Genomic DNA, 27,388 nt, shown 5'->3' with positions numbered 1-27,388 from the left:
CATTTATTTATTGAAAAAATAAATTTGAGTGCAAGATGGTGGGGGGTTGTTGAATGAATGACAGAGACTCATTTAACAGATTTCGCTAAACCTTTGACTCACAGCCTTTGACTCTTGCAACCAGAACCAATTCAATTCCTTATGAGTTTTGAGACAACTTCCCTCTTAGAAGGCTAGGCTGTGACTTAAGGAAGGCAATAGGCAACTGGGCAGAGGGAGTGGAGTGTCAGCTGGTGTCCCCTGCCCCCCATATACATATGCCCACAAGCACCCTACATAGGCACTGAAATGTCCTTCCCCAGAGGCCCTCCACTGCTGTCTTCTCCTTTTTATGGCCGATCTTAAAGTTCATGTAACACATTTCACCTATATCACAGTGACAGCTGCCTAGATGTTCACCCCTCCCCCTGAGCCTCTGTCAGCAACTCCTACAGCCTCTGGGATTCCAAGAATTGAGTTGGGGGAGGGGATGTGGAAACACACTTGACTGGCTCTGGAGAAATCTGGCAGAGGCCAGAAAACCTGAGGTGTGTTCCCCAGCTGTGTCCTGCGCGGGTGTCTGGCGAGCAGGGCCTGTTGGTGACTCCCGGCTCTGGCAGAAGCGCTGGAAGGTCGGCATGCCCAGGCAAGCACTTAGGTGTGGCCAGCAGATGGCACGTGTGTGTAGCTTGGGAGACAAAACCAGCCGCAGACCCATGTGCTGTTGCCACCTGGTGGCCGGAAAGGACAAGGCATGTTCCTTTTGCTCTCGGTCAGTCTTGAATTTCGTAACCCCCACCTCACCCCATCCCCACCCACCCCCACCCCCATCCTGCCCCAAGCCGGCTTAAGCAACACTCCGTAGGCAGTGCCAGCGAGGGCGGAGGCCCACCTGCCACAGCTGCCTTCCTTGTTCAGCTACCTGCTTCCTTCCTTCCCTTCAGGTCCGCCTTTCTAGTTGTCTCTTTATGCTCTCTAACCCCGCCCCTGCCCAGTAGCAGCAATGAGGGAAGCCAACATTTACTGGCCTCTTACTATGCACTGTGAACTGTTTTAAGCACCTTACATGTGCTAACTCATTTAAGTCTCATAAAAGCTCAATTAGGCGGATGCTCTTACCATCCTCATTTTGCAGGCAAAGAAATTAAGTCAGTCTGGTGCCCAGGGCTTGTGCTCTTGATCACTACCCACCCTCTAGTGCCCCCATGTTAACTCCCTAACTAGTTTGCTGAACAGACCTTTGAAGAAAATACAAAACTTGGGAAGAGAAGTAATGTTGCAGAACATGTCGTTGGCTTGAGTGTGAACTGCTGCTTCATTTCCAATGGCAAAACACACAAAATGGCCCAGAGAAGTGGTCAGGAGGTAGTCACTGAGCTTTGAATTCCTACCAGCCATTCAGGCACTCAACTCTGCCCTCCCTGCCTCCTGAATTCTGTCCCCAGGACTCAGCCCCTAAGCGACTGGACCGGAAACCTGCCTGCTGTTTGCAGCCTCTCCAGCCACACAAGTCCCTCCTATCCTGGTGAAAAGGAAACCTTTCTGCCACCTGCCGCATCTTCCTTGGACATGCCAGGACATGGGCTCTGTGCTGATGAGGCTATTTGGCTACTGCTGGGGTGTTGGTAGAGGGACTAGCTCATCGGCTGCTTGGCATCTGAGTCCCCTGACCTCCTGGCCCACCTAGGGCCCTGCCTGCTCTTGTTTTCCAGAGCTGCCCTCTGGAAGGACAGGGTACCACACAGAAGCATGTGATGATGGTGCTCAACCCGCACAGAGCTATAGTTTATTCAGTAGTATGGGGAAATGAAAAAAACAAACACAAAACCCTACTGTATTTACAGTAACAATCAAACTGTACAATCTGATGGTTAGTATCAAGTTAGCATCCAGCATCTTTGTGTTGTTTAAGTCATCAGTAGTTAAAAACCAGTTAAATTTTTAACCCTTTGCAGGAATTGCTGAGGGGAGAGGTCAGGGGGAGAATCCATGGCAGAAAAGCCAAAAACCAGCCTTACAAGTGAGAAACAGGAACGTTTTTTCCCCCCACCCATAGCCTCTTTTTCTAGCCACCTGCTCCAGAGGAAAGTCAGTGACAAGTCAGGAGTACATGCTTAGCATAAACAGTAACTCAAATGAATTGCAGTTGGCAAAACTGAGGAGGCCGGAGGAAAGGAGGCAGGAGATGACAGCCTGGAGCAGGGGAAGGGCCTCAGGCCCCCACGCCAGGATTGCTGGGTACACACCCAACCTGTCACAGCCACATCAGACCCCCTGGGACCGGACACGAACTCATCCCAACACAAAAAGCAAATAAATAAAATATATATTAACTCTCTCTTCGCAGGGAGCTGGGGGTGGGCGTGGGAGAGGGAGAGAAAGAGGAACAGGACCCGGTCCTTTGAAGAAGAGAGCCAATTCCAAGAAGGGGTTAAAAATACAACATGTCTCAGAGGCCACAGCAGGTCAAAGTGGGATTTCGGGATTTTCAAAGTCTGATCTCGGGTGGGTAGGTGAGTGGACACCAGAACCCAGGCTTGAGACCTGTGCTTGAGACATCTGGGGGCGACTAAGCCAGCCCTGGATTTACTCTTCCTCCCCGTCCCACCCACACCACAGCAAAGAAGCGCAACTTAACACACGACTGGCCTTCCCCATGCGGGTCAGGCAGGAAAATGAAGCACTTTTGGGTCAGCGAACTGAGCAAACGCCTGGACTGCAGCGCGTGGCCAGAGTCCAGGGAGAGAAGAGGGGCTGGGGTGGCCCGGCCGCCGCCCAGGGGCACGGGTTCCCCTCAAAATGTGTTCATGCAGCATTTGGGGGTCTGGGGGCGTGGAGTCCTTCTGCCCCCTCGCCAGACAGGGCTTTTTTCAGTTCCTGGGAGGGGCAGCACAGGCAGAGTGAGGAGTGCCCTCCACCTTGACGCCCTCACCATACTGAGGCCTGCCGGGGTGCAGCCTGCAGGGCTTGATGCCCTTGGGTGCATGTGGCTTTGTCCTTTCCTTTTGGTGATGGCAAATGAGGGGCAGGCCCCCCAAAAGTCCCTCTCCTCCCAGAGGCACAGCAGATGGGAAACTGAGGAGAGGCTGGGAAGTATCCTGGGAGGTCCTATCCTCTTTGGGAAGGGAAAGGGGAGTCAGTTTCCAGCATATAAAAAAAATTAATCCCTGAAGTCATGAAGAGTGGAGATCCTTTTTTAAATTCTTTTTTCCTCTTTTCTGAAAAACTTTGTCTTGGAGATGTTGGCCCCAGGGGTCCAAAGTGCAGTGAAGGGGATGGTGGGGGAGGGAGTTGGCACTAGATGGCCTTGGGTGGGGTGGGCGCCCCTCCCGGCAAGGCCCAGGCTCCTCAGATGGACGTTTCGTCGCTGCTGCGGGCAGGCGGTGGGGAGCAAGGGCAGGATAGAGCACAAGACAGGAGTGGGGGCATGAGTGCAGCTGGGGAAGGTAAGGGAGCCTCAGGGTGTAGGAACCACCGGCCCAGGGTTAATGCAGGAAGTTAAAGAAGAGAAATCTGGAGAGGCAGGAAAGGAAAGTGACAGAAAAGGCAGACAGGGGGTTAGTCGGAGCAGAGAAGACAGGGAGAAGCTTCCACCAGGAGAAGGAAACAGAAAAGCAACCCCAGCTCCCCACCCTCCCTCACTTTGCCCGATGCGGGCTGAGCTGACCCCATGGGGCACCATGGTCTGTGGGCATGTCACAGTAAGGCAGCTGGCCAGCCCATCCGTCCCCCGACCGCCTGCCAGAGCAACCTGGCGAGGCCTGGAAGCAGCTGTGAGCCCAGCCGGGCCTCTGAGGGGCTGCGCCCGGTCCCACCCAGCCAGCCTCACTCACTCGGAGCCCGACGAGTCCTCATCCACTGTGCCCGCCTTGATACTCATGGCGATGGGCATGACCCCGTTCAGCTGCTCCTGGAGACTCTGCCGGGGTGGAGGGCGGGGAGGGGGCCCGCCCCGGCTGCCTTCGCTGGCTGAGGAGCCCCGAGAAGACCCTGTGCCCTGCTCCAGGGGCAGCCGTAGGAGGCTGCTCTTCTCACTGATGGTGGGCAGATACTTCTTCTTGAGGATGCCTGTGGGGGGAGGGGGGGTGCAGGCGCCATGAGGAACAAGTGGTAGGCTCACGGGACTGCCCTAGAGAGCCCTACCAGACACGGGGCAAAGGTGAGTTGTGAGGTTGCCAAATGGGGGAGCATGGCAGCTGGGCATGCCCTGCTCACCTTTGTGAGGTTGGGCAGAAGGGCCTGGAAGGGGGCCCAGGGACCCCTCCCGAGGCAGGGCATCTCCATTCTCCCAAGGATGCTCCTCAGAGGCCCCATTGCCACTACTCTCCTTTGCTGTGGTCCCAAAGTCTCCTGGCCAGGGAGCCTTCCCGGACCCTGGGCCCCCATCTGGTGGAGAAAGGAAGTTGATAAGGCTCAGAGAAGACAGACAGCTAGGAACTCACTACCCTAGGAATTCCAGGCCCTTTGCCCTCCCGTTGCCCCCGTCAAAGGCCAAAGCCCTGGCGCCGGCCCACCCTTGGGGGTACTGTGCAAGGGCAGTCTCTCAGCGCCAGGCCCCAGCAGGCTGTCCCAGCCTGGCTCTCCAGGGAAGGCGGCCTCCTCCTCCTCCTCCTCTTCCTCCTCCTCACTGTCTGATGAGTGAGTAGAGGCATAAGAGCCACTCTGATCATCTTCCAGGGACAGGTCACTGTCAGAGTCTGTGTCAGGATCTGGGAGGTGGGGGAGAAATCACGGCTGACCAACCTGCCTCTGCACACCCTCCACAAAAGCCAGGCAGCTGCCCCCCCACCGGCCATCAGGGGCTTCTTTTCTCACCATGCTGCTGGTCTTGACCTTCCAGGAATAGGCTACCTGGGTCCCCAAGGCCAGGGGGCCCTTGGCCAGGGTTCAGTGTGGACTCTTCCCTGAGAAGACAAGGCCATGTTAGAAGGGTCAGCCCAGCCCTTTGCCTAGTGTCCCATTCTTTTTTCTCTCTCTTGTTTCCCTGTTTCCTGCCCCATGCCCCTCCTACTTCTTTTTTTGTTTAAGTTTATTTATTTTGAGAGAGAGAGAGAGTGTGTGTGTGCACACATGGGGGAGGGGCACAGAGAGAGAGAGAATCCCAAGCAGGCTCCAGGCTGTCAGCACGAAGCCCGATGCAGGGCTCAAACCCACGAACCATGAGATCATGACCTGAGCCTAAGTTGGACGCTCAACCGGCCTGAGCCACCCAGGCACCCCCCCTCCTGCTTCTAATTTAAGCTGCCACCAGTCAGCCAGCCACCAAGTGCGCTGTTCAACTCCCAGCAGGTGGCTGGCCTGGTTTCCAGCAGGCACAGCACTCTTCTCTCCTTGTGGATGCCCCCGTCACAAGGGCTCACCTCAGCAAGAAGGGGATGTAGCTGGGCTGACTCTTGCCCGAGCGGCTGGCACTGTGTAGAGAGCCTGCTGAGTCTCCGTACGGCTGGTAGAGCCGCCCATCTGCATAGGGGCTGGGGCAGTTGTAGGACTAGGCATGGAATGGAGAGGTCAGTAGGTAGGGGGAGCAGGCCGGGGTGGCCCCAGGACGGGGAGCAGAAGGGCCGAGGGAGTCTGCCCTAAGTTCTACCACCTACACGCCCAGGTCTGAAAGAGAGAGGCCGCACATCTCCACTCCCCCCACCACTCCCATATCAGGGCCTGGTAGTAGCCATAGCTCTGCCGTACCTGGGCCAGCCCTGTGCACGCCAAGTACCCTGGACTCAGCTATATAAGGGCTTCCTGGTAAAAAATGGTACCGGGAATTATCTCCTGAGAATGTGCTGGACACAGAAAATCTACCAAGATCCACGAGGGATTCTCAGATGTTGGGCATCCGTGACTGGGTCACCTGTCTTGGTCACTTCCTCACCTTACTCTTCCTAGCTCTACACCCAACTCTTCTGAGTCAAAACCTTCCTCCCTACCTCCATGTCCCCCTCTTCCCAGGCCACATATACCATTTCACCACCCCTTCCTCCTTCCAGGAAAGGATGTAAGGATGAAGAAAAAGCAGGGCAAAAAGCACAGAGAACAAGCTCCTTGGGCCTTCTGCCTCTTCCTCTCTGCCCCAGACCTCCCTGATCCCACGTCCCTGATCCCTGGCTCCCTCACCGAGGTCAGGGTGGACTTGGTGGTCAGCGCAGGGTCAGGGCTCGGCTTGCGGCTGCAGGCAAACTTGAGTGCTTTCCGGACCTCCTTGCTAAGCACCACGTAGGAGAGGAAGATGAAGGGGCCCTGGCAGGCGAGAGGCAGCAGCTAAGTGCGGAATCGGGCACCCCATGGCCAAGCCTCACACCCCCATCTCCATGGGCCTGGGCCAGGTACCTGGATGCAATTGCAGGCAGCAAAGAGGTAGTGGAAGAGGAGGGTGTCACTGTTGACAGAGAGCAACGCCAGCAGCCACGTGGCGCTCAGCAGCAGGAGAACAGCGAAGGAAGGCCGCAGGCCTGAGCTGGAGAGGGGGAGGCTGTGAGCCCAGCCAGGAGGCCTCCCACACCGATGCCTGCCCACTGCCCAGGCACCCACACCCCATACTCACACAGGGCCTTTCTTCTCAAAGCCCTGCCGCTGGGCAGCACAGGAGGCGCGGGCTGCCAGGATGTACAGGAAGACACTCATCTAGCAGGGGAGGGCGATCATCAGGGGACAGACAGCTTCTACTCAACTCTGCGGGGGCCCAGCAGTTTCCCCATTCCTAAATGGGGACACACTCAGCCTGCTCACCCCCAGCCCACTTTCTAGCACCTACCGAGACAGCAAAAGCCACAGGGCCAGCAAAACTCCAGATGAGCGTATCATAGATGGAGAGCCAGCAGAAGTCAGGGTTCCCATAGCCCTCAGGGTCAAGGCCCACGGCTAGACCTGGGGGTATGGTGACAACAGCAGGGGAAGGGGTGGTAGGGCCTTGACACCAGTCAGGTGTCAAATGGGCTCACAGGGCCAGGTGCAGAGGACAAAGGGTTCCACCCACCATGTGTCCATGCCGACCTGTCCAGGATGGGGGACCCAGCCCCTGGTGGGGAGCCTCAAGGACTGAGAGGCATGCCTACGGAGAACTCAGCCTGGGTCATGGGGGTATGGGGCCTCTGGGACTGGGATGTGGGTGGGGAGAATGTGGCATGAAGGTGGACCCAGGGCCTAGGGATGCAGAACCTCAGGCCCGGGAAGGGGGTGGGAGGTACCTGTGATGAAGGCAGGCACACCCCAGCCCAGCATATAGTAGAAGCGCATGGGGCCAGCGTTGACGTCGCGCACCTCAGTGAGTGCCCGGTACAGGTGCAAGGCCTCCAGCAAGGCCCAGGAGAAGGTGCAGAGGTACAGGAAATGCAGCAGGATGGCGATGACTGTGCAAGCAAACTGGGGACCCAGCCATGCCCGGTCAGTGACCAGGGCACACCCAGAGTGTGGATTCTGTCTTGTCAGGGGAAGGGCCTGGGTGTAAGGTGGTGCTTCGGGAAGTGTGGGCCAGAGGAAGGTACTCCTAGGATGCCGGCAGCAGGGGGGGGGGGGCAGTCGGGGGGCGGTAGGGGGAGGTGAGGGGGAGCTGGAGAAGAGGAAACCATGGGCTGGGTGCTGGACTGGGCTCTGTCTGAGTTCCTGCTGCAGAAGCAGGGACTGGGGAGCTGAGGAGGACTCATAGGAAGTTTCATAGGACTAGAAGTTGTGGACGATCTCCGGGTGAGGGGAGAAATCTTACAGGGAGGTCAGCCTGGTTGATTCCTAGGAGAAAGACCAGCTGGGCCAGGCCCAGAGCAGCAGTCAGGTTCCGTCGGATGCCATGCTGGTTGGAGCGTAGGGCACGCAGGATAGTGAGGAAGAGGAAGGCGAGCAGCAGGGCAGCCAAGGTGACCCCTAGGGCCACATATGTCAGTGTCTTCAGCGGCAGGATCTCTCCATTCTGCAGAGCAGGTGGCAAGAGGCCAGGAGAATTAGGAAGGGCAGGGCCTAAGAATCCAGCCCAGTGCCCTGGGCTCCCACCCCTAGCTCCGCGGCTGCCCCCTGGGGGTCCAACCTCTCGCCGGGACACATCCATGAGCACGGCGAAGCTCGTCATGTGGTTGCACTGGCAGCTGACGTGGCTCTCATTGCGGAAGACGACCTCGCAGCCTCGGGCTGACCAGCCACCTGTGCCACTGACTCTGCATGAGGGAGGCAGGGGCAGGGGACCAGGAGTGTAAGGCACCCAGGGGCTTGGCTCTCCGCCCAAAGCCTTGGGGGAAGGGCAGTTTAGGCTCACAGGATGGAATGGTTCCAGAAGACACAGATGGGCTTGGTGCGCTCCTCCGTCTCCAGCAGCCGGAATTGCACCGTGACTGGCTTGTCCAGGGCACGGGGCAGAAGTTCCTCATCGTCATGGACGCTGATACTCACCACGGGCGTGTTGATGACAGGGCGTTTGGGGACTCTGATGAAGAACAGGCAGGTACACAGTCACTATGGCAGTCCCGTGGCTGAGGGAACACCCATCATCAGTTGGACATGCCCCGACCCCTGGCCTCTCTGTGCCTCAGCACTCACCCACCCAACCTGCATCCCACCCACCCCTTGTCTCCTCAGCTGCTCACCTCAGGCTGCGCTTGTCCGGGTCATAGTTATGGGGCAGCAGCCCGGCCAGGGTGCGGTAGATGATGACGCTGGCCACAGCCTCACCCTGGCTCAGCTCTGGGTGCCGCCGCTGACGCCGAGCCAGCTCCTCTGGCTCCTGGGTCTCTCCAGGGCCCGCGGGCCTGACCACGGTGGGTGTTTCTGGGACCGGGACACTGTCCACTCAGCTGGGCCCCGCAGAGATGCCCCAGCCTGGCCCTTGACCCACCCTCTGGCTCCCCACTGACCTCTGAAGACAGAATCAGGCAGAATGACCGTCGTCTCCAGGTCAGGGGGCCGCTCCCCCCGCAGCGCCTCATAGCGAGGCAGCTTGGCCCCAGCGAAGTTCCCCTTGTCCAGGCGAACTACAGAGATGACTAGGGAGAAGGGTCACAGGTCAGACCCTGGGTCAGGCCCCCAGCACAGCCACCTTGCCCAGGGCCTCTTTCCACAGCCCCCTCCCTGACCCAGCCTCACCGATGTTGGGCGTGACGATAGTGAAGGGGCTCAGGTAGGTGTGCCGCATGTTCTGAGCCAGGGCACTAGCATAGGCCTCGTAGTGCTGAAGCAGCCAGGCCGTGCCACCCTCCGTCTGCTGGATCAGCTCCCAGTGACGCTTGTTGGCCGCGTCCAGGAGGGCGCTGCCCACCCGCAGCAGATTCTGGGGTAGGCATGGTCACAGTGGGCTGCAGCCCCATACCTTCTTATCCCCACCACCAGGCCCCACTTGTGCCTCGACCAGCCCTGGCTACCCACACCAACCATGCCGCTCCTTCAAACCTTCCCTCCTCATTCTGGAACTAGGAGCTTCCCAAGCCCTGTGTCTGGACCCACACACATGGCTAGATGCTGATTCCTCCCCAGCCTGGCAAGGTGGGCAAGGCATCTGCTCCGAGGAACCTGGTCAGGCCAGGCCCCAATACAAACATTAGTCTCTGTTAGCACCTTACTAGAAAAAGAGCTGGAAGGAGATGCTCTAAATTCCATGGCTCGAGGGACCTCCCGGAGGCTTCATGCCAACTGGGAGGTCCCCAAAGGCAGGGATGGAGAGTGTTCCCCATTCAGCCCTCAGGTTGCCCCAGAAACGGGCTCACTCACCATGACCCCCATCTAACCAGCCAGCCCTGCCCCATCCAAGCCCCACCTCGGTGAAGTGCACATCCTGCGTGGCAGACAGCCCAAAGCCCCGCTGGGCACTCTCATGGGCCAGCAGCCGTGTGGCCAGCTGGTAGGCCACCTTGACATCACTGCCAAAGTAGCCAGCCGTGTGCTGTGTGGCATTGCGCAGAAGCAGAGCCAGCCGCTGGGAGCGTCCCGAGTCCAGACCTGATTCATTCCGCTGTAGCCGCTCAGCCTAGGATGGAGCCGGACAGGACAGGGATGGCGGGAGGTCAGCACAGGAGGATAGCAGTGAGGTCCCCAGAGGGCAGGACTGGAACTCTGGAGTAAAAGGGCCTCAGGAAAAGGGAGAAACGGCCACTCCCAGTGGGGGGTACCCTGGGGTTGGAATTCCAAAAGCCCTTTTCTCAAAGCTAGCAGCAGTGAGGGGAAAGAGGAGGTTCACTTACAAAGCCTTTCAGCTCTGAGAAGGTGACTGATGTGCAGTTGAAAAGGTTTGGGGGGAGCCACCCCCTGTGTTCATCACAGTGGCGCACGGCAGTCCCTGGGGGAAGGAAGCCCAGATGGCAGGCCTCAGGACAGATACAGGATGCTTCCCGGACCTGCCAGAGTTCCCGGGTGCCAGGACCTCATGGGCCAGAGACAGGAGACAAGCAAACAAGAGCCCTGCCCTCCTGCAGCCCAGATGAGAAGAGTAAGAAACCCCTGCAAGATGGGCCCAAACAAGGATGCAGGAGCACAGGGCACACACTCTCCTCAAGTCCCTAGACATCGCTGTCCCTCTGCACCTTGTGCTCTCTGCCACTCTCTGCTTATGAACTCTGTTCATCATCTCAGTCCAAGGACCAGGACTGGGGCTGGGTCCCCTGGAACAGCACCCAACAGCCCCTACTCCCCAGACTGCCTTTCTAGTGGCATAACTCCTGTTCCAGGCGGTGAGTTGAGGATGGGAAAGAACCCTCTGTGATTCATCTTTGAATCTCTATACCCGTCACTGTGGCTGCACATGGCAGGTGTTTCAGCATTTTTGTTAAGAATTCAGGATGTAGGTGCCCTTCATCCCGGCAACCCTGGGAGCAGAGCAACAGTGTGGGACATGGAGTCTCCAGGACCTGGAGACCAGAGAGAGGTCCCGGGATCTGCAGCCAGTCCTAGTGATGAGAGGCCAAGTCCAGCACCTACCAAAGGAGCCTTTGGGGCAGGGAGCAGCAGCAGGCAGTCCAAAGCGGGTACGGGGCCACCAGATCCCAGCCTCGATGGCCCGTGGGCAGCTGTCATAATTCACTGCAAGGAAACACACAGGGTCACCCAGGAGTAGCTGTCCCCCTGCAGCTCTGCTCAGGCTCCCAGCCCGCCCTCAGCAGCCTCAGGACTGCAACCAGCCCCTGCTCCTGGCATCCCTGGGACATCGGGACCTGGCACACAGCAGGAGAGCCACCGACCCAGCATGGGAGCCCCACCTTCACAGCCATTGGTGGTGACCTCAGCAAAAGGGTTGTCACAGCGGTCACACTGGCGCCCAATGACGCCTGGCTTGCATGGACACTGGCCGTCCTCGGGGTCACAGACGCGGGACAAAGAGCCCGTGGGGTAGCAGTCACAGAGGAGGCAAGTGGGGCTGCCAGGGGGCCGGTAGTGGTTCTCCTGAGAGGGGGGACAGAGGATGCGGGTCACTGGCTCAGGCTCTCTCTCCTGGATGCTCATGGATCCTTTCAGCTGTGGCCCCTCTGGAGGGAGGCTCGCTGAGTTCAGGTCCCCCCAGGAATGGTATTCAAAATATTTAACTGGTAACAATTTGCGGTTTAGCCCATCAGTGAGATGCCAACCAGTCAGAACTGGTTGCAAACAACCAGTGAGGCCAGCCTAGAGTTCACTGGTAGAGTATCCATCCTGGGTCCCCCACACCCCAGACACATCAGAGCACGGGGCCCTTGTCCACCCCGTCAGAGCAAGGGCACACAGCCCTGAGCTCTCTCTGCAGTAAGGCCTTCTCCACTTAAGGGCCCAGGAGGCCACTGTGGAGGCCAGGTGGGGGCTGTCACCTTGCAGTGGCACTCGCCGCTTGTCTTGTTGCAGTCTGGGTCGAAGCCTTTGCTGACATCACAGTTGCACGGGCCGCACGTGGGGTGTCCCCACCAGCCTCGGGGGCAAGGCTGGTCAATCCTGCAGAGAGGAGCCCAGGCGGACATGAGCTCCCTCTGCCATCCTTGTCTGGTGCAGCCTTGTGTGGCCCTTCTGACTGTGGCTGTGGCTCACCCAGGTTCATGGTGCTCTGAGGGACACCCCAGAGACAGGCAACGGTCATGCCCTGGTCCACTTACCTGGTTTCACAATATGGCCCAAGGTAATTTGGGGGACACTCGCAGGTGTAGCCGTGGGGGGCACTGGGCTTTCGGATACACACGGACTGATGCTCACACGGGTTCAGGTCACACACGTTAGTACAGTTGTCGCCATAGTAACCTGGGACCATAAGGATGAGAGAGACTCAAAGCCCACCCTCCCCTGGCACTTTCTTCAAACCTGCCTTCATCTACCACCTTCCAGTCTGAGAATCATACCAGCTGGCTATGGCTTTGCAGTGCAGGAGACAAGGCTCAGAGAGGTCATATGACCCACCTCAGGTCACACAGCAGAGCTGAAATGAGACCCTGGGCACCCACCAACCTGCCCCATTTCCCTGGATCCCTAGCATACCTGGATCACAGCTACAGGAATAGCTGTCCCAGTCATCACTGCAATAACTGTTGGCAGGACACGGATTCGAGTCACAGGGGTCTGGCAGGCTACAGCCTGGCTCCACATTGATGCTTTCCCCACGGCCAGGATCCAGACTGCTAACCCCCTCGGGCGTCTCGCTTACCCTCACACCCTGGGAGGGACGGAAGCGGTATTGGCCCTCTGTGGAGCAGGCCTCCAGGTGGTGAGGACTGGGAGGCAGGGGAGGAGGCTCACCTGCAGACAGCCCCGGAAGCCGCGGGCCACCCCACCGGCTGGCCCAGGCACTCCCCCAACTGTAATGTTGCTCAGGTGCAGCCCATGCAGCCGGGGGCCCAGGTTGCCCTCTGCCCGCTGCTGCCCGTAGTCAAGGGACAGGATGGCATGGCCAGGGCCCCCACTGGCTCCCAGCGCCAGCTGTGCACGGTGCCAGTCGCCGTCATTGGCCCGGCCTGGCTCCAGCTGGAGAGACGAGGCCTGGAGCCCTGTGCCCTCCACACTCAGCACCACATGGCCTTCCCTCAGCTGGCAGCAGGAGAAAAGAAAAGAGGGTCAGCAGACTGCCTTAATCATCTCTTCTAGCCCACTGCCGTCCTTCCTGGACCACCAAACCCATCCTACTGCCCAGCTGAGGCCAGAGAAGAAAAGGTGTTTTTTCCCTTGCGGCCAATAGATGGCAGCAGTGATCCAACAAACAGCTCTAGCAGCCTCTTCCTTGGGGACAAGAATAGACCCCGCCCAGCCATCTCTGACCAGCCCCCTGGAGGCTACAGCAGCCCTGGTCACTACCCCCTCCCTGCATCACCTGCAGGGTGATAGTGCTGCGCCCCCTGGTGACAGCCTGCAGCAGGACACCGTTGGCCTGGCGTGTGCGGAACATGAGGCTGAGGTGCCAGGGCTGGGAGATGGGCAGCGAGAGGCCGTGCCAGGCCACCAGGCTGCTGCCCAGGAAGCGCTGCGGGTTGGCCATTTCTGAGGAGGCAGATAAAGGCAGATTCTGAGGGGTGGAGCAGCCAAGTGCCCCAGGGGGTATGATGCTCAGAGGTGGTGGCTCTGTGGGAGGCAGGGCACTGCCCCTCCTAGTGCCCACTCCCCTCGTTGGCCCCACCCTCCAGAGCATTTACCTGTCCTGCGCCTGCCCCATGCTGTGCCCAGGCCTGCCTCTGACTGGGCCCTTTGTCTCCAGTGCTACCCTCTCAGGGCTCTGCCCAGACACGCTTTTCCACCTACAGCCCAGCCTGGCTGGGCCCTGCCCAGCGCCTGCCCCGACCCTGCCAGTGTTCCCAGCATTGCTGACAGCTCTCGGGCCTCAGCCTCTGCTGGCTGCCCCTCCTACCCTGGGCACAGCTCTTGCCCCCGAAGCCCAGAGGGCACTCGCAGCTGAACGCGTCCCACTGGTTCACACAGGTGCCCCCATTGTTGCAACTATTGCTGTCACACACGTTCTTCTTGGCAGGGCAGCCTAGATGGGAGAGAAAGGGGCTCGGGTCGGGGCTCCAGACAGAAAACCTGTAGCCAGAAGGGCCTCTGAAACCCTCAACATGTCCCCATACCAGGCCCAGCCCTCCTTTCTGCACTGGGTTCCTGGCCTTGCCCCTGCCCCGGGTCCCCGTACCAGGCACGGTGCCGTTGTTGGCGATGAAGTCAGCCATGTCTACGTGCCGGCTGTCCACTTGCAGGTTCCTCATGCAGCCCACAAAGTGCCGCGTGCGGACAGGGAAGCTCTCGGGCAGGTCAGGTACCCCACCCAGCAGCAGGGGCCCTGTCAGATCCAAAGACCTGCGGGAGCAGAAATGATGGCAACGTGAGGCAAAACGGGGGAGCTTCTGGCTCTTCCTTCTCCCCTCTCCCTGCCACCAGGCCAGAGGCCGGAAGGGCCCAGGCAGGAGCCCAAGGGGCCCTGGAGAAAGCACAGAGAAAGCGGGGCATCCCAACCTGGAGCCACTCCCATCTCACACCCACCATCCCCCCGCACCCCCCAGACCGCTCCATGAGACCCTGCCCTAATCGCCTAACCTTGCCGTTCCCGCTCCCCAACCCAAACCTCTGCAGAAGCCTGAGCAGGGGCTAAGGGAAGCAAGATGAGGGAAGGCCGCCATCTGGATTGGTTTCCATTTCAGGGCTCCCTGAGGCCCACTGTCTCAACCTTCCCTCCCTGCCTGGCCCCACACTGCACCCCATCCCTCAGCCCTCTCCCCTGCTCACTTTTTGCTGCCACCCTGGGTACCCTGGGCAGCACAGGAGTAGTTGCCCAGGACAGCTCCAAAACGCAGGGCCACTCCTGTGTCACAGCCATCCACGGTCACCACAGCCACCTTCTGTTCAGATGGGCCCTGCGGGAGCCCTGTCTGACCTAACAGTGGCTGGACAGGGAAGGGCAGAGAAGAGAAACAGTTCAAGAAGCTCACTAGGTTCACGGGCACAAAGGCACCAGCACATGCTGACACCGCTCTGTACACACATATATACAGGTGTGCACACGTGTGTTCACGTGACATATGTGCTCGACTGCGTTCCTCAATGTCTGCTGGAGTGTGTGCCTAACAGGACAGGGGACATATAGTACTGCCGGGTGGAAGGGAGACACCCCGGCAAAGTGGCAAGTTCCCACCCCCTTCCCCCCCTCTTCCGTCAGAAGTGCCACCCATTACCAGCCCCCCTGGATGAAGCACCACCTAGATCTGAGCACCTGAGCCAAGGACAGGACCCTCCAGCTCCTTGACCCCCTCCCACACTCACCTTATTGTAGTACTTCAGCTGGACTGTGTGCCACTGTCCGTCACTGACCCCTCCGGGCACGAATGGAGACACAGTGGTGGTCGACTCCCCTGGGGAAAGGACCCAGGTGAGCTGGGACGTCAGATGAGGGCTGGGAATGGGGAGGGTGTGCTCACAGTTGGGACTGGGCCCAGGTTGGGCTGGGAGGGCGTGTGGCTTGGGGTCAGGGGCCACGACACATAGGGCCTTTGGGAGATGGGCAAGGACATGGGGCAACCGGGATCACCTGCAGAGAAGGTGAGCTGGACCTGCTCCTGGATCACCTCGAGGGCCACAAAGTCATGCTTCTCGTTAAAACGTCCGTTGTATAACAGCAGCCCATCACGCTCCTTGGTGGCAAACCTGAGCAGGAGGTGGAGATGGGGGCAGGGAGCGGGGCACCAGCCTAACCCCAGCCACCTAACTAGCCCCTCCCTGATCCTACTCAGGACACTCCAGAGGGCTGACACCTGGCTAAGGTTATGGGCTGTGGAGCTGGAACGTGGAAGATGAGCCCAAACCAGAACTAAAACCAGAACCCTGACCTCCTGACTCCCCACCCTCAAAAGTGGGGTAGGAAGAGTGAGAAGTGGACCCTGGCGGGTGAGGAATGTCTGCTGGCAGAGCGCACAAGCAACTCTCAAGTGCAGAGCTGGCTCTGCCAACAACCTACTCCAAGCACTTTCGCTGCCTGACCTCTCGCCTTGCGTGCAGAACGGGAGACACCCCAGGCTCCCGCCACACTCCCTCCCCCCAGCTCAGGGCCCAGCCACTCACGAGAGGGCCAGGGTGAAGTGGAAGCGCTGGCGTAGGCCACGGAAGGTGATGAAGGAGCGGGCGGGGAAGCTGCGCGTGGTCACCTGGCAGTAGGGCTTCTCGAAGTCTCCAGATGGGCAGTCGCACTTGAAGCCACCCACCAGCAGGTTCACGCAGGTGCCTCCATTCTTGCAGACACCTGGGGTGCAACGGCCTGAGCGGGCACTCACCTCGCAGTGCTCACCTGGGCAAGGGGAAAGCCAGGGCGGATATCAAGTGCCTGAGAGGGTAGAGTAACTGGGACGGCTCCTCACCCAGCGATACCTCCCATAACACTCCCAAATTCTCCCAAGCATCTGCACCTCCTTTCATGTGCCCACCTTCTCTGAGATCTAGGAAACCGGGGTGTTGTGTCTGGCCCACCGTGCCATTCTCACCACCATCCCATTATACTGCTCCCCTGCGAGTTCCTTGAAGCTCCCAGGCCCTTCTGTACTCCTTTTGGGGCTCAAGTGCACAGGCCTGCCGGGGTCTCTGGTCATAAGGCCCAGGTCCTAGTTAGCCTTTGGTGTCCTGGCTTCCAAGCAAGCTTGGGGGTGTTCTGTTCCCACAGGGATGGATGTGCATGGAGGAAAGAGCCTGCAGGACAACACCAGGGCTGGTGCCAAACCCCCTTCCTCCCACCCTCCCACTGGTGCTTTTGTCTCTGTCAGGCGCCAAGATCAGTTTCCCTCTCTGGGGAAGAGACCAGGCTTCCACTTCGGTTGTCAGAGTTATGGGTGGTGGGTGAGGGGTGTGGGAAGCTGGAGACTCCCAGGAATGGGGCAGAGAACTCCGGCCCTGAGTCCTGGGGCCCAGAAGGAGGCCCTCTGTGCACTTGGGAGATGCTGACAGATTGGGGAACTGAGCCCTGGGAGCAGACCAGGATTTCAGTGGAGGAACTGAAAATTCCAACAACATCAGATGGGAAAATCCACCCCTTTCTCTCCCTCCCCATTCCCAGATTGTAGAGATAGGTTCTCAGCTCCTGTGCCTAGTGACTGGCTCTTGTTTCCATGGAAACTGTTGTTCGCCTACTCTAAGCCCCCCTCCCCATCCTCCTGGACAAAGACTCCCCTCCCATCCCCCAAGCCCTCCCCTCCCCTCCACCCCCACCCACAGCAGACTGAGAGGAGTCAAGTCTGGCAAGTTCTGGGCAGGAAGATGCAGCAGAAAGGCGGTGGGGTCTGCCCGCCAACGCTGGCAGAGCCAGTGGGCATGGCTGTGGAGGAGAGAGAGTAGGCCTAACCTATCTGGGAAGGAAGGGCCCAGGGAGGAGAGAAGGGGGTGTCCTGAGGAGAAACAGGAGCCTGCAGGGCGGGGTCAGGAGCACAAAGCAGAGGCTGGGGAGGGGATGTGTAAAAACCCAGGTCACAGGCCAACTGGGAGGCCTGACCCTTTTCCCAGCACCTGCGCAGGGGTGGAGCTATTCTGCTCAGGGTCACAAAGGTACACAGACCTTCTGAAACAACCCTACCCCGCACCCAAACCCCTCCAGTTTTTTCTATGCCTTCTTCTCAACGCCTGGGAAGAAAAGTATGGGCTGCAGCCCAAAAAGGTAACTCGCTCAGTGGTGGGGGAGACCAGATTCCAGGCCCAGCCTCAGGTCTAGTCAAACTGTGAGGTGAGACTCAGAACAAGTAGCCTGAGTCCAGTGGTCTCTTAAATCACAGCCAACACCTTCCAAGGGCTCGCTCTTTACATGTATTAAGTTAATTACATTAATCCTTACAACCACGCTGTGAGGTAAATCAATTCATCATCTCCATTTAAAAATACAGAGACACAGAGAGGTTAAGTAACTTGCCCGAGGTCACACAACTACTACCAGTGGCAAAGCTGGAATATAAACCCGAGCCGGCTGCCTCTAGAGCAGGCGCGCTGACCTCACTTACTACGATGCCTGGGATGGGGGTGGGGAGTGCTGGGAGAAGGTGGGCTCCCCCCTCCTCCCTCCCCAGTACGTCGCTGTAGAGGAGCAAGTGGGATCTGCAGATGGCCAGTGTAACCTGTGCCTGCCTTATTCTGGAAAGGAACGAGGCAGCCCCGGTCCTTAGCCTGATCTGTGCTTGCACTGAAGCGTTAGCCCTCCAGAACACCTCCCCCCCGCCACCCCCTCCAGCTCACCCGTGTAGCCGTCGCGACAGAGGCAGGTGTAGCCGCCCTCTCGACTGCGGCAGCGCCCATGGGGGCCGCAGGGCCGCGAGTAGCAGAGGTCCACCTCGGTCTCGCAGTAGTCGCCGGTGAAGCCGGGTGGGCAGCGGCAGCGCAGCCCCCCAACGGGGTGGATGGGCCGGAAGAGCACCGAGGAGGAGGCGATGAAGGGCGCGGAGGAGTCAAAGCGCAGCACCGACACGCAGCGCATGTAATTCTCGCAGGGCTCGCGCAGGCAGATGTTGTCGTCGAAGGGCAGCACGCGCTGCGCCGAGATGGCAGTGAGCAGACTGCGGTTCAGGTACAGACGCTCCTGCAGGTCCTCGGAGGGCAGGAAGGGCGGCCCGCCCCCCGGCCCAGGCGGCTGGCCCACCGACAGGCTCACATTGAGGATGTGGCCACCGGGGGCGTCGGTGTCCCGCTGCACGTTGAAGACCACCACGTGGTCTGGGGGTGTGGCCAGCGTGGCGGCCACCGCCTGGATGAAGAGACCCAGTAGGGGGGACAGGAAGCGCTCTGGCGACATGTCCTCCAGGCGCAGTGTGATGCTGTGCGTGAGCATTTCGTCCGTGATGATGGTGACACGCAGTGCGCACTGGGCAGTAACACTGTGCACGCCGTCTGCGGATAAGTGACATGGGTCAGGACCCCGCACAGGGCTGGGAGGGCAGGGGTGCCAAGCCGGAGACCTAGCCTTGGGCAGGAGCACCCCAAGAAGGGAGCGGGAGCCAAAATCCAGCCCACACACTACTGAATTGCCCAGTTGCCACAGTGGCAAAAAGTGCCTAAGAGACTACATGTAGGGAAGTCACACCTTGCTGGATCGGCCCCCACCCACACTTAAGGTGATTCCATTTTTCACAAGTTCTCTTTGCATACTTTACAAAAACCCTGCACTGTGAAGAACAGCATGTCTTTTAATGTTTGTGCACCTTTCCCTGTCCAAGCCATGACTCTTACTCTCTTACACCAAATTCGGGACTTCCCTGCACAAGAACCCAATTTTGCCTATTTCTTACCTTTCTACAGGGCCCAGAGCACCATGAGATACCCACAAAAATGATCATCCTACCCCCTCAGCCTCTATACCTCGACACTACCATAACCCTGACCCTGGCTGTGCTCCCTCCTCCCCCACCGAGGCAGAGTGAGGGATGAACTGGGTCAGTGGGCCACCCAGTCCCCCTCCCACTGAGCCCCATGGCTGCTTGGGCGCAGGCCTGCTATCCCCATAGCAACGCCCCACACAAAGCATTCTTCCCGCCCAACTCTCTGGGCTGCTGAAGATAGCCTGGGGAGGCCTCACCCCAGGAAATCCAGCTGAGCCACCTTTCCAGGGGCTGCACCACCCATTGCCCTGATGCTGTGAGAGATGGGGGTGGGGGCAGAGATGGAAGAGCCTGGGCAGCTCTCCAACCTGAAACCCCAGAAAAGCCCCACTAGGCTGATCTCCCCTCCGGCCTTGGGCCTCTAGCTATTCATCGCCCGCTTGGCTCACTGCATTGCACCCAAATGCTTGCTACACCTGCAGGCCACACACTCACTTATAAACAGCTAGGTGCTAACACACTCTAGTGTCTCACTCCACCCACACTCTAAGCCCAGAAATACCATGCACACCTGAATGCACATATACATGACATTGAATTTTATTTAGTTCGAAAATGAAAGCTGGAGGCCAGTGGGGAGGAGGAAATGGCTTGGCAGGGCTGTAAATGGTATTCATTTTTTAAATTTACTACAATGTCCTACACATAGTAGGTGTTCGGTAAATGCTAAGATGCTGATGTCTCCATAGTGAGGAAATGATCTTTTAAACACAGCAGGAGGGGCCCTGAGTTGATATTAAGAAGGAACCCCTAATAGGAACAGGGCAGAAGATGGTGTTTCTGGGGTGGGGTGGGATTAGGGGAGGGACCTGGGAATAGATTCTGCTTCTCTGCCGTACCTATGGGAGGTGGCTAACTACACCAGGCAGCTCAGCTCAGCCAGGGAAGGCTGAAGGCAGACACCCATCTCAGCCATGGCTTTGGTCCACCCACCTGCCCTCCAGCCTCATCGCAGACTGCCAAAGCCTGCCTGCTCTCACCAGCAAGCTTGCCTGTCATTCCCCACTTCTGCTCCTCCTACTCTCGTCTAGAGCTACCAAACACGCTGTGCCTTCCCACCTGACCTACCCACAGTCCTCCTACTATTCTAACCTGCCCCAAGCTCACCTACTCCAGGAGGCCTGCCCAGATTTATGACCTCAGGCTCTACTTTTCTCCCTCTTTCAGACCACCCTGCACTGAGGTGGGGAGCTGGCACGGGGCTCTCAGGCACTTGGTGCCTCTGCCCAGTGATTCCTTGATGGGATAGTCCTTCCAGGCAGAAAGCTGCCGAAGAGTCCACACAGAGCCCCTAACTGATTAGGGAGCGGAGGGGGCAGTCAAAGCCAGTGAGCAAGAGAAACCTCACCACCACTCAGCCCCGGAAACAAGCACTCCTCCCTGTGTCTCCCCACTGCCGTCCCAGGCCCCGCCCATGCCCCTCACCCAATGTGTCTCTGTTGCTTCCCATCTGGTCTACCATCTGTGGCCACCTGCCCCCTCTTCTGTTGTCCCTCATCCCCAGCAGTCAACCTACTGCACAGTCCTTCCTCTTTGTTCCTCTCCCTTGCCTTGACCTAGGTCACCCCTCAGGTGTCAAGGCAGGGTGGGAACAGGGGCCCCAGGTCCCAGACTGTGGCAGAATCAGACTCCAAACCTGTCTTCCCCTGGCAGATGTGCCAGTGGAAGCGGTAGGCCTGGAGGGGGAGTGGGTGGGGGTCTGCCGCTCTGGGAGCTGACCAGACCACGCACAAGAGTTCCTGTGTGTTCCAGCAGAGTAAGAAAGAGGCAGGGAGAATTGGGGCCTCAGAAGAGCCATCCAGCCCAAGCTGGGGCAGCTTCAGCCACAGGGACAAGAGGCAGGGAAGTCAGAGGGGCATGAACGTGGAGACCAAACAGGGGAAAACAAAGACCCAGAAAAAGAGCCAGCAATGGAGAAAGTGGGAAAGGAGGAGAGAGCCACACAGGAGATCAGGAGAGGGCAATGAAGTGGGGCAGAGCAGGAGGGCCCCCGTGGGCAGGGGCGGGTAAGAAAGAGAGACAAAGAACAACAGAAGGAAAACAAAGGGGCAGTGGGAGTCAGTTCCCCCTCACCCCAGCCTCCCTTAACTTTGGGGTTGCCGTGGTGACTGCCTCCAAGGGTCAGGGCTTAAGGGACATGGTGGGGCCAGGGCTGGAGGGCCAGCCTGAGGCCTTCCCTTCTGTTCTTAGGGAGCTGTGGTTAGGGGTTCTGCCCAGGTAGGAGCCTGAAGGCTGGGTGGGGCCTCCTCAGTGTCCTGCCATACTCGCCTAGGACAGGCTGTGGGGAGGACAAGAAGCAGAGGCCCTTCTTTTCCATCCCTCCCCACAGCTTGCTTCTCCCAGCAGAGAAGGGTACAGGATACAGGAGCTCGAGCCCTTCACTTCCTCCTCCTGGAGGGAAACTGAAGCTTCAAGAGGCACAGAGCCTTGTCCATGACCTCTAAAATCTCTTATCCCCTGGCTCCTGTGGCCACCTAAGGGAGTAGGGTAGGGGAGGCATCTGTCCAGGAAGGACCCAGAGCGGGGAGGGGGCTGACCACACCCTGCGTCTCACAGGTCTTTCATTGCCCTCTAGGCCCAGACTCCCTGAGGTGGCAATAGAGGGGTGCCAGACTCTTTTCTTCTCTTCCCTTATGTGTCTAGAATGGGGTATCCTGGGCCATCCATCCCTAGGGTGTCTCTAACAAGGGGCCCTCATGGGGGTGCCAGTTGTTCCCAGGCTTGGGGAAGGGACTCGGCAACCTGGGGCTGGCTCCCTCCCTGCCACTGCCAATCACTCCTCATAGCTGACAGAGAAGACCGAATGCCGCCCCCCCCCCCCAACTCTCCTCCCCCAACGCTCTGTCCAGGGAGTCTGCAGGCTGAGCGCTTGGCCAAGCAGCAGGAATGCCTAGCCTGGGTCCTGGCCAGGCTCCCACGCCCCAGGACTCTGTTCTCTCCCCACCGGAGCAGGGGGCTCTACCCTCAAAGACCACCAGTCCCCTCGCTCATCCTGGTCCCTATACCCCATTCCTTGAGTCCAGGCTGGTCACAGACAGCAAGGAAGGCCTAGCATCCTAAGAAGAGCCCACGGGGTGGCAAGGCGGCCCAGGAGGCCTCAGCCTGGCCCTGGCTTCACCGCAGCCCCTCCCCCAAGCTGGACCCCGAACCATGGCCTCTGACAGTGGGGTCTGTTTGGACACAGACAATGAGCTCTGGCTTCACTTCCTGCGGGAGCTCTGAAGGGGTAGCCAGGCCAGGCTCTTTCTGCCTGGAGGGAAAAGAATGCACTAGACAAAGTCCCCCTCAGCCAGTCTGGGGCTCAGCCGGGAGCCAGAAGGGGCCAGAAGAGGCCCGACAGCAGGGTCCTGACCCCTCGGCGGCAACCCTGTGCCCCACAGCCCTCTGCTCTGTCAGAAGGCTGTTATGAGATCACAAGAATACCCTGCCGGGCGTGAAGGGGTGCTGAGGGGACCGGCTCACCTCCCTGCCCCACACACAACACAGTCCTCTCTACCCCTCCCCCAGCTCTCCTGGCCCCCCAGTCTTCCACGTGCCTTTTTTCTTTTCTTTTTTTTTTCTTACAATTCTTGGCAGCCATAGCCAGGGCAGCCTCACCACACTTGCCCTGCCACGTCACAGGGTGGTAGGCAGGGGGCAGCCAACCGAAGCAGCCCAGCCCAGCCTGGGGTGGCAGGCAGGGCCTGCACCAGCTGCCAGGATTCCCAGGGCTCCTTCCCAAGCTGCTTCTCACCCCTCAACCTCTGTGCCAGCCTCTGGGCAGAGAGGTGAGTCCAAGACTTCTCCCTGGACGGCTGCCCAGGGCCTCCTCCAATGGCCGCCCCCACCTGACACCACCTGGGCCCTTCCTTACCTGACACTAGCACGCTCATGATGGCCTCCAGAGGCCGGTTGTTGTCCAATGCCCGGCTCAGCCTCAGTTCGCCCGTGGAGGCATTGAGCAGGACGAGGCTGAGTTCATTCCCCCGCTCGAAGCTGTAAGTCAGGCTGTCTGAGATGTCAGGGTCATGGGCAGGCACACGGCCGATGGCACCCCCAGGGAAACTGCTTGAGCGGTTGGTGACATAGTTGTTGAAAAGGATCTCAAAGTTGCCCAGCACTGGTGGGTTGTCGTTGCGGTCAAGCAGGCGGACGTGGACAGTAGCCCGGCTCACCAGGGGAGCCGACGTGGCCTGGATGACCAGGATGTATTCAGGCCGGTCTTCATAGTCCAAATCCACCAGAGCGGTCAACTCCCCAGAGAAGATGTCCAGTTGGAAGACCTCAGGGATGTTGCCCTCCACTATCTGGTACATGATCTGGGCATTGGTGCCTTCGTCAGGGTCAGTGGCTGTGACCCGGGCCACGGCCAACCCGATGGGGCTGTTCTCTTCCACAAACACGTCAAACTCGTCCTGCTCAAAGACAGGTGGATTGTCGTTCACATCCAACACAGTGACCGTCACTTCCATAGGCGTGCGGGCGGGAGGCATCCCCTTGTCCACTGCATATGCCCGCAAAATGTACTGGGCCACATTCTCACGATCCAGCCTCCGAAGCGTTCTCACGATGCCTGATGTGGACTCTACGATAAAGTCACCATCTCCATCATCACCTCCTTGGAAGGTGTAGAAGACCCTGCCATTAAGGCCAGAGTCACGGTCAGTGGCCGAGATCTGCAGCACACTGGTGAAAGGGGGCACATCCTCATAGACGCTGCCCTGGTAGGAGTCACGAAGGAACTGAGGGGCATTGTCATTCACATCATTCACCAGTATCTCCAGGTAAGTTGTGTCAGACTTCTGGGGAATGCCATTGTCCCGGGCGGTGATGGCCAGGGTATAGGACACTTGATCCTCATAGTCCAGCTCAGCCTGGGTGGTGACAGCCCCTGTATCTGCATCAATGCGGAACTGAGGGATGCTGTCCTCCATAAAGTAGGTGATGCGGGCATTCTCACCTGTGTCCTCGTCCGTGGCACTGATCAGCACCACCGTGGTGCCTGCTGGCCGGTCCTCATTAACATTCACCGTATAGTGGGAGCTCTGAAAGACGGGACGGTGGGTGTTGGCATCAGTGACGTTCACTACCACCTGTGCCGTGTCCTGCCGTGTGCCGTCAGAGGCAGTGACAGCTAGCACGTATTGCCGCTCAAGTTTGTAGTCCAATGGCAGCGCGAGCGACACCAGCCCACCACCACTCTGGCTGGTGATAGAAAAGCGGTTACGGGTGTTGCCACTGGTGATCTGGTAGGTGATGACGCTGTGGGCATCACGGTCCACAGCCGACACTGTCACCACACTAGTGCCCACAGCTGCATCCTCATTGAGTCTCACCGTGTACTCTGGTTGGGTAAAGGTGGGGTTGTTGTCGTTGACATCCAGGATGGTCACACTGACACTAGCTGAGGCAGTGAGCACTGGGGTGCCATGGTCTCGGGCTTCTACCCCAAAGCTATAGAAATCAACCTCTTCCCGGTCCAGCTCAGCTGCCACAGAGATCCAGCCTGTGCCATTGTTGATGGCAAAGGGAAAGTCATGCCCAACCCCGGCAAGGCGGTATTCCAAGCGGGCATTGTCACCAGCGTCAGCGTCAATGGCCTGGACATGGAGGACCAGGTAGCCTAAAGGGACACTCTCCAGCACAGTAGCCTGGAAAGGGGTGCTAACAAAGATGGGGGCATTGTCATTAATATCCAGGACTTGCACTGTCACCAGGCCAGAGACGTTGGAGAGCGGGGGGCGGCCACCATCCTGTGCTCTAACCCGTAGGGTATACTCCTTGGTTGTCTCATAGTCAAGAGGGCTCACCACATCCAGAGCTCCAGTCTGGGCATCCAGGTAAAACTGTCCCCGAGCGTTGCCACTCATGATGCTGTAATGCACCAAGGCATTACTGCCCTTGTCTCGATCTGAGGCTGTGACCCGGAGTACCGGGGCCCCTGGGGTCACATCCTCACGCACCTGGACCACGTAGCGCTTCTCACTGAACTGAGGGGCATTGTCATTGTCATCCTCCACAGATAGGAACACAGCAGCTGTGGCACTCCGTGGACCGGGGTCCCGACCCTGGTCACTTGCCTCCACTGTCAATTGGTAGGATTCTACTTCTTCCCTATCCACGGGGCCACGAGTTCGAATCACCCCAGAGCGAGGGTCAATCTCAAAGACTTCAGAGGGGCTGCCACCGGGGCCCTCCAGTAGGCGGTACAGAATATTGGCATTGGGAGGGGCGTCACCATCTGTGGCTCTGACCGTGAGCACCTCATAGCCAACCTCCAGGTTCTCCCTAAGGCTCTCCTTGTACTCCTGCTGCTCAAAAACAGGGTCATGATCATTGGTGTCAGTCACCAAGATGGTAAGTGTGGCCAGGGCACTGCGTCGGGGCATGCCATGATCCTGTGCCGTGACCCTGAAGACATGGGTGCTCTTGGTCTCACGATCTAGCTCCTCGGCTGTAGTTACAGCCCCCGTGATCGGGTCCAGAGAGAAGAAGTGTTTGGAGCGGCTATCAAAGAGGGCATCCATGGTGTACTCAAGCCGGCCTGCCTCACCCTCATCTGGGTCAATGGCCCGCAGGGATGCCACAGGGGTACCAGCTGGCTGGTTCTCAGGCACTGTGGCCTGGTAGCTGGGGGGCTGGAACTGGGGGGCTGTATTCACATTCCTTTTCCGACGCCCGCCCATGGACTCTTCTGCTGACCTTTCCCCTGCCCTGAGCCCCGGGGTCTGCACCAGCTTGCAGGACTGGCATCTCAGCCGTGGGGCCTTTAAGCACGGGTGTTCCTGGGGCAGGGTGAGCTTGCCCTGGGGGGAAACGTGGCCTCCAATGCCCAGGAGACGACAGCTCCATGGGCAGCCTTCAGGCGCTGGCGGCAGGGGGATGTGGGCTCCGGATTCTGGACACCAGACCCTCAGACCGTCGTGGTGGGGCACCAGGTGGCCAGTCAGCTCCGTCCCTGCATCCCTGCAGCGGCTGGTGTAGAGCCAGAGGTTGGAGGCTGAGGCTGGACAGAGCCAGCCTACGGGGGCGCAGGCCCCTGAGGAGCCACGTCCCCCGGGCCCCAGGGAACGACAGGGCCCCACTTGGTCCCCCAGCAGTGGCGGCAGTAGCAGCAGCAGCAGCAACAGCAGCAGCAGCGGCGGCGGCGGCGGCGGCGGCGGCGGCGGCGGCGGCGGCAGTAGCGTTGGAAGGGGGGCGCGGGCTGCCCGGCTCTGCATCTCTCCCTGCTCCCGGCCGGCCGGGTCAACGGCGGCGGCGACTCCTCCTCCGGCTCCAGCCGGCCCCGCCGCGCCTCATGCCCAGGCCGGGGCGCCAGTCCCCGGGGGCCACTCGTGCGCCCCTCGGGCCTGCGCCTTGCTGCCTCGGCGGGGCCCGGCGCTGAGCTCTCCGACGCACCCGGGCTCGCACCGCTCCCCGATCCCGGCCCGCGCCCGGGTCACCCCGACCACCACTGGCTGGCGCCGCGCCTCCACTTGCGTGCCCGGCTCTCGCCACCTGCGCCCGCGGGCCCCGCGCGACCCTGGCCCTGCCGACTTCCCGAGTCTCGAGGTGCCCCTTTCGCCCCCGCGGGATCGCCCACCTGAGCCCGCGGAGCTACGCACCCGGACCCCGGCCGTCCTCGACTGCCCCGCGCCACTCGCTCGCGCCCCGCGTCCCCGCCGAGGCTGTTGCTGTCTCCGCGGCCAAGGGCCCAGCCCCACCACGATCCCTCGCCTCCCCGGCGGGCGGGCGAGCTCTGCAGAGCGGCGGCGGCAGCCGCGGCGGCGGCGGCTCATTACCATAGACCTGCTCGCGCCGCCGCCGCCTTAAAGCGGCAACGCCAGCCGCACCGAAGGAGGTGGGCCCCACCCGGCGCCCTCCTACGCACCGACGTCCTAGGATTCCCGCTGGCCAGACCTCCATTCCCAATCCCTTCCCAGGCCTGCCCCTGGGCCGGGGCCAGATCCCTACCACAAATTAGAGAAGAATTAACAATCAGAAGCCAGACAGAGAATGAGAATAACGGTGTTTGTGCCCTAAGTATGCTTACAGGTTTTCAAAAATATTTTGAAGGGCTCTCAGAGACCAAGGGCCCACCTCACACCAGTCACCATGGTCGGCTGCTGATAAGAGCCCTCGGGTCCTGGGTCAGGCTGAGCTAAAAGGGGCCTGCTCAACAGTATAAAGCCTCCCCCATATTCCAGAGTGACACC

At 59.4% G+C, this 27,388-nt stretch overlaps 1 protein-coding gene and 1 long non-coding RNA gene across 2 annotated transcripts; one reads left to right on the top strand and one right to left on the bottom strand.

Moving 5' to 3' along the window:
- Window positions 1-142: 142 nt before the first annotated feature.
- Window positions 143-26,413, bottom strand: CELSR2 (cadherin EGF LAG seven-pass G-type receptor 2). Its single transcript, XM_042998123.1, is given in 35 exon segments — window positions 143-487; window positions 490-710; window positions 3,813-4,047; window positions 4,195-4,365; window positions 4,494-4,688; window positions 4,795-4,883; window positions 5,340-5,467; window positions 6,091-6,213; window positions 6,304-6,430; window positions 6,518-6,597; window positions 6,728-6,840; window positions 7,161-7,335; window positions 7,676-7,876; window positions 7,991-8,117; window positions 8,216-8,383; window positions 8,544-8,724; window positions 8,811-8,939; window positions 9,040-9,223; window positions 9,707-9,916; window positions 10,131-10,225; window positions 10,864-10,965; window positions 11,142-11,325; window positions 11,724-11,844; window positions 12,003-12,144; window positions 12,379-12,553; window positions 12,637-12,924; window positions 13,205-13,371; window positions 13,736-13,861; window positions 14,015-14,178; window positions 14,605-14,762; window positions 15,139-15,227; window positions 15,404-15,519; window positions 15,934-16,156; window positions 18,079-18,726; window positions 23,068-26,413. Coding segments are annotated over 35 exon segments (9,060 nt in total). The 3' UTR covers window positions 143-428.
- Window positions 15,157-15,837, top strand: LOC122241547. The gene is made up of 2 exons (XR_006221778.1): window positions 15,157-15,244; window positions 15,606-15,837. It is a non-coding gene; the product is annotated as an uncharacterized LOC122241547 (long non-coding RNA).
- Window positions 26,414-27,388: the final 975 nt, after the last annotated feature.

The sequence above is a fragment of the Panthera tigris genome, chromosome C1, assembly GCF_018350195.1.
Source record: "Panthera tigris isolate Pti1 chromosome C1, P.tigris_Pti1_mat1.1, whole genome shotgun sequence".
NCBI lineage: Eukaryota > Metazoa > Chordata > Mammalia > Carnivora > Felidae > Panthera > Panthera tigris.
The sequence above is the reverse complement of the archived record's forward strand: the minus strand, read 5'-3'. Positions and strand labels throughout refer to the sequence as shown.